Here is a 6,700-nt window from a genome sequence, read left to right on the forward strand (position 1 = left end):
TGACAACATGGTGTTATGCAATGCCTAGCCACACTCCGGTGCTCCCAAGCTCCAGTTGGCAGCATTTTGTTTCCTTTCTCTAGCTCTCTCCTGCCCAGCCAACAGCCACTATGAGCCGTGTACCAGGTCCTGTGATTTTACCTGTGCCAGTCTGTCTGCTGCCCCCTCTCTGTGTACCAAGAAGTGCTTTGAAGGCTGCCAATGCGATGTCGGCTACGTGTCTGATGGAGAAACATGTGCACCTCTTGAGAGGTGTGGCTGTGTGCATAATGGACACTACATCAAGGTGGGTTCCAGATGGGTAGTTAGCTGTGCGGAATGTGTTAAGATTGCAACCATTCTGGGGAAGTGGAGTGTGGAGAAAGAATGGTCTGGTGTGCTGTCTTTATAATCTCTTCTACGCATGCAGCAGAATGAGATGGAAGAATCCTGGGCCAATGGAGTTGATTGTAGCATATCTTACTGACTGGGGGGAGATACTGCTTTGGAACATTCCATCCTTGCTGGAAGAAAACTAGCATACTGAGGAAAAACAGTTTACTACTACTACTACTACTACTACTACTACTACTACTACTACTACTACTACTACTACTACTACTACTAGCTTATACCTGGCCTTTCTCTACTACTACTACTACTACTACTACTACTACTACTACTACTACTACTACTACTACTTGCTTCATTTATACCTGGCCTTTCTCTACCACTACCACTACCACTACCACTACCACTACCACTACCACTACTACCACCACCACCACCACCACCACCACTACTACTACTACTACTACTACTACTACTACTACTACTTGCTTCAATTATACCTGGCCTTTCTCCCCATTGGGGACCCCAAGCAGCTTACATTGTTCTTGTCTCCTCTGTTTTATCCTCACAACAACCCTGTGAGGTAGGTTAGGTTGAGAGTGGGTGACTGGCTCAAGGTCACCCAGTGAGCATTCATGGCAGAGCAGGGAATTGATTTTGATTTGCCCAGATCCTAGTTTGACACTCTACGCAGTATGTCACTTTGGCTGTTTAAATATCTAACCCTTCTTCTGCAAACTTTCGAAAGGTTCTTTGATTCTGTAAACTGGAGGAAAGAATTTTGTCTGATGAGTTGCTCAACTGGTTATTTCAAGAAAGAAGCTCTTTTGGATTAGGTGGAAATGCCTCTTTGCAAAAGCAGAAACTAAGTTTGAAAAGTTGGAATGAAATTTCTGTGGAATTTTCTGTGGAATGAAATTTCTGTTTTCCCGGTGTTTTCACCAGTGTGATTCATGAACTTGTTTGTCTGGGAATTCCCATGCAGGCTGAAGAAAGCATAATCTCCAAAGACTGTTCCGAGAAATGTAGCTGTCATGCCTCAGGCCGGCTCACGTGTGAAAAACTCAGCTGCAAGACTGGCGAGACTTGCACCCTTAAGGATGGTGTGCGTGGTTGTGTGAAACAGGAAGCTCAATGCACGCTCGCCGTAGGAGGCCAACTCACCTCCTTTGATGGTGCCTCAGGGGAAGTACTCTACACTGGGGCCTACGAAGTGGTATCTCTCTGTAACACTGCAGACCGCACCTGGTTCCGAGTGGTAGTGGATGTGAAGACTTGCAACGATGGAGAAGTGATGGCTGGCGCAGCTATCTATGTTTTCTTCCGAGAGACCTTTATCGCCATCAACAAGGACAAGGAGACTTGGGTAAGGGAACCTGACCTGGTGCATCGTGTTTTACCTTGCAGGTAGGAGCAGAACCTGTGATACCGAAAGAGGGAGCGTGTTCATGTGCATTGCTCTCTGCTTTTCAGAAGGGGCCTGAATCATCAATAAGCACATCAGCACTCCGATATGAACGTAGATCATGGTTTGGCTTCCAACCTGGAATTATTGGGCGAAAACATCTTGGATTTGGGCAGAGGTGTATTCTGTTGGTGCCTGGCAATTCCCTGTATGGAGTATACATAGAGACAGCCCTATAGCAGAAGTAATCCCTAGTCTATAATTTCAGTAGAGAAAAAGCAGGCTTGCCATTCCCTGCCCAGGGCAGAGGATTCCCCCCTCCCCCCTCCTTCCCCCCTCCCCCAATTACCTGGCCAGTGGAGGGGCATGCCCCCTTGGGTGCCCCCCCCCCAGTGACATGGCGTGATCCCGCACCCTGCCACGTGCTACTGCAAATTGGACCTGTGTGTGTGTGATTCAGCCCTTTGACGAGCACAGGAGCTCTCCTGGGCCACCCTTTGACCCGCATGATGATGTCGCTTCCTGGAAATGACATCATCACACATGTGCACATATGCGAGGGAAGACGCAGCAGCCTCCACAGGGTAAGTATCAGGCTCCCAGGCTCCCACTGGGGGACTCAAGGGACCTGGCAATCCTAGGTCACACATGTCAGGAAGGAAGGAAGAATTCTTGAAAAACGTAGCTTGCACTCAGCAATTGGGGCTAATATTGGAAATTGGGGAGGAGAAGGGGAGATAAACTTAATGTACATATCATTAACTTGTTTTATTGTACACCATTTTGAGCACCATGAAGAAGGGGTATAGAAATATAGTAAACAAACAAGTGAAGGCCAAATGAGATCAGGGTGGAAAAATGTCTCGCATTATTTCACCCTGTCAGAATGATAATATCAGCCACTTCACGTGTTTCCTAGATGGTAGAGTAAGTCAACAATGGAATATCTTACCACCTATAGTTCTTTCTGGCCTCACAAACATTAATGTGGACTGGAATCCTTACACCTTCACAGAATCAGAGGGAAAATCCACCTTGATTGTAACAGGCTGTTTCAAGGCCCTAACATGGGTGAATGAATACATTTAGATAAGGTTTCCCACTCCCCGCCTGTGTGTTTCAGGTGAACGGACAACCAGCGCAGCTCCCGGTGACCATCTCCGAAACTGTGTCCATTCGCCTGTCCCAGGACGTTGTTACGATCAGTCAAGGAGCAGCTCTTCAGGTACTCTTTGGCCTCAGAGGGGAAGTGACAGTGAAGGTCAAGGCAACCTTGGAAGGCAAGCTTTGCGCATCCTGTGGAAACTTCAATGGAGACAGCTCCGATGACCTGAGGCTACCCAATGGGAAAATTGTGGGGAACATTGCAGAGGTTATTGACGCCTGGAAAGCCAGAGACTTCAGTGGCTGGTGAGTGATTTGGCATTCGTCCTGCAGCTTTGGTCTGTTTTCTGGTTTGTGTGAGTGCAGAGTCCTGTCACGTCACAGCCGACTTATGGCAACCCAGTAGGGTTTTCAACACAAAAGACAAACAGAGGTGGTTTACCATTGCCTTCCTCTGTGTAATGACCTTGACCTTCCCTGGTTGTCTCCTATCCAAGTACTAAGCAGGGCTGACCCAGTTTAGCTGTTCAGGTTCTGTCAGGACCGTGCTAGCCTGGGCCATCCAGATATTTGGATTGTTAAATAAGAAGGCGTTCTAAGGGTATATTACAAAGGAAATCTATGGAAACAACCAAAATATTTTCCATAGTTTCTTGTCCTAAAGAAGACTGGGAATTGTAGTATTCTGAGGAACCTGAGAACTCTTTGTGAGAGATCGTATGCTCCTTCCTGGAACTCGATTACCCATGGTCCCTTGGGTAGGAATAGCTTTGAAATTCGCCTTAGATGTATTATGGCAGATGGGGATACATAACAAACATTCTGGTCCCCTGGGAAAAATGGTCGTCTGGGCAACTGGATCCTTGCAGGATTAGTTAGGAAGTGAAGCTGATGGGTCTGTTCCTCATTTAAGGAGGCGCCCTTAGAGGTTCGTGTCACTGCTTTGCTGATAAGGAATGGACTCTCTAGGTGGAAATACACATTACGAAGTACCTAGGGATGCTCAAGTGAGCCTAGTTTCATGTGTCCCCCCTCCAACTTCCCATGCACTCGCTCACACAATCACACTTCAGTTTGTTCCACGTGAATATATTCACACGTTCAATATCAGTTCCTCTTCAACTGCTAAAAGTATCCCAGGTTGTTTACAACCGCCAAATTCCCAGTTTTCCCCAACCCCCAAATCCATCCATTGACACTTTCTTACATGTTAAAGAAATGCAAATCGGCAAGTCAAAGGAGCCTAAAGTCCTTGCTCTACAGTGTCCATCCCTGGGAGTTCTTGCTGCGAAAACAGCTGATTGGAGCTCTGCCCTCCCAACTCAGCGTTCGTACTCACTTGCAAATGCAATCACACAAAGGGAGCTCCCGTGAAAGTGGCATGCACGTGGGCCGAGCAAGAACAGCCTGCATATGAATTGAGGACCACACGTAAAATCTTCCACTGAGCATCCCTAGGTACTTAGTAACGTTTATTTCCATCCCATGTGACGTTGAGGAATCTGGAACTGTATCTGCCGATGTTTGGTTCAATTCCAAAAGCCAGCTGTGTGGGGATATGGATTAGGGGCATGCTTCTGGAGAACCATGGTTAACTCCACACCCCATGCTGCTTCCATGATCATAAATGGCTACCCCGGTTAAGACAGGTGCCATATTGTACCTGTCTTTTTTCATACCGAGTCTTAAAGCAACTTAAGGCAGGAGGGGATTTCTAGTTAGGAAAATGGTGTGGGATCGAGAGACATCAATCCTGCCTTCCCCTGCTGTGCTATATTCCCAAATCTATAACCTCTCCCTCCAGTTGCTTTGTATGTATCTGGAGATATATCATGTCATATTTCAGGATCCGATCCCAGAGTCACTTAGTTTGAAGTTTTTTGTTGTCAGGGTTGCAGTCTATCTTGGATCTTGGATCACCAGAGATTCCTGCCCCCAAACCTCTACAGGGCAAAGAAACAGGGAAAGCATCATTCAAATCCTTGCATGCTGCTTTGCAGGCAGCTTTCCCCCCAGTTAGTCATATTGGGCCATAGCCTTCTGCGTGCCTCCAAGCCACCTGCAACTTGGAATTCACAGAGACCCACTAATTATCTGTTTCTCTCCTAGTGAGTAATAACCCCAAGTGACCTTGGAACCAGCTCCTTCCAGCTACATCTGTGATCATCAACCATGGCCACTTCCCAAGAAATTTCTTGGTGCTTACTGAGCCCCAACACGCTGTTGTACAAAAGAAGAATGTTATACAATGCAAACCTGCGACAAATGTCAATAAAGGATCTGCAGTTTTGAAAATGTTAGAGGTCTTCACAAGTTCTTGGCCTAGAGATCAGACTGCAGCTTCTGTGATTCTTCCTTCTGAAATTAGGGATAATGGAAGGGAAGGGGGTGTGGGTGGGGAAGCCCTGTGGGAAAACAGGATTTCCTTATAGACAGGTCTTTCAGCACACATCTTAGTACCATACAGCACAGAATTAAGCTAAAAGAGGGTCCATAGCTCAAAGGCTGAACATCTGCTTGGCCTGCAGAAGGTCACCGGTTCAGTCCCTGGCATCTTCAGTTAAGTATCAGGCAGTAGGTGATGAGACCCTGAGACCTGAGAGATGCTTCCAGTCTGAGTAGACAATCCTGACACTGATGGACTCAGTAGGTAGCAGCCTCACGAGTTCATGGTTCAGAGTTTAGGTACAACCTTAATCTGGAAAAAGCCTTAAACAAATGAATATGTCTGGTATCAAATAAGATCATTTCCTGATTGAGTATGTCATTTCTAGGCTGACAGATACTCCACTGTTTCAGGCAGAGCTTCCAGATATTTACTATCCTTTAACTAGAAGGGGTTAGGGATTGAACCTGTGAGCTTCTGCACACAAAGCAGGTGTTCTACCACTGAGCCACAGCCCACCCCGGCTTGATCACTCTACAGAAAGAGGTGCAGAGGAGAAGACCATAAGGGAGATACAGAGCAATAAACTCCAACTAGAGCAGGCATTTACTTTTACCTGCATAGCAAAGGGGAGGTGGGATGGGGTGGAAGTTTCTGAAACTCTTGGCTGGCTTAAGACCCCCAAAAGTAACATCTAAACTAGCCCAGTTAAGAATCCTACAGTGAAATCCTCAGCAGAGTCACTCCAGTCTAAGCCCATTGAAATCAATGAGCTTAGACTGAAGTTTTTTGAGCAAGAAAGCAGTAGAGAGGAAGCTGATTATTCCTTGCTGAGTATACATAGGGAATGCTGCTGAAAATGGCATCCCTGTGTTAATTCCTCTCCCCAGTAATGTTTAGGAATACAAAGCCAGTTTCCAGATATCAAAATATCAAGCGTTTCCTCCTCCCAGCAGCCAATAATGTGGTGGGATAAGCAGTGGAGGTGTGATAAATGTGGAACTTGGGACTCAATTTACTGCAACTATTCGAGATCTGTGACTGACAGGTGTCATCCTAAGCAGAATTAACCCTTCAAAGCCCATTCCCTTAGAAGGGTATATCTGCTTAGGATTGCACTGCCAATCTACATTTTAAAAAATGCCATGGGGGGCCCTGATTCTGATTGGTGGGGCAGATAACAGAGAAAACAGAGGAGGGGCAAATAACCCTTTCCTCCTGAACTGTACCTATATGCGTTTCCCCATGGGGTGAATGACACCTGGGGGAAGAGAAATTGGGGGAAATGGCACACCTGGAAAAGGTGAAACCTCTCCCCACCCCCAAGTGACTGCTTTGGAGTGAGCTCACCCTGAGCCACACTTTTATTCCCGGCGACAAACTCAACCCACACAAAATCAGTTTTCAGTGATGTTTTGCACTGTGTACACCTTGTCCTGGGCATGCAAGCAAATGAGTTTACACAACACATCCGA

At 46.6% G+C, this 6,700-nt stretch overlaps 1 protein-coding gene across 1 annotated transcript in view; it reads left to right on the forward strand.

Moving 5' to 3' along the window:
• The window catches only part of LOC129342859 (IgGFc-binding protein-like), a 41,349-nt gene extending 36,210 nt beyond the window's left edge, over positions 1–5,139 (forward strand). The window contains exons 17-20 of the mRNA XM_054998807.1: positions 84–286; positions 1,316–1,696; positions 2,859–3,145; positions 4,949–5,139. Of these exons, the coding sequence (XP_054854782.1) occupies positions 84–286; positions 1,316–1,696; positions 2,859–3,145; positions 4,949–4,955 (878 nt within the window). The 3' untranslated portion in view covers positions 4,956–5,139. The remainder of the gene's footprint in view (positions 1–83; positions 287–1,315; positions 1,697–2,858; positions 3,146–4,948) is intronic.
• Positions 5,140–6,700: the final 1,561 nt, after the last annotated feature.

This window comes from Eublepharis macularius, chromosome 15 (genome assembly GCF_028583425.1).
Source record: "Eublepharis macularius isolate TG4126 chromosome 15, MPM_Emac_v1.0, whole genome shotgun sequence".
Taxonomy (NCBI): Eukaryota; Metazoa; Chordata; class Lepidosauria; order Squamata; family Eublepharidae; genus Eublepharis; species Eublepharis macularius.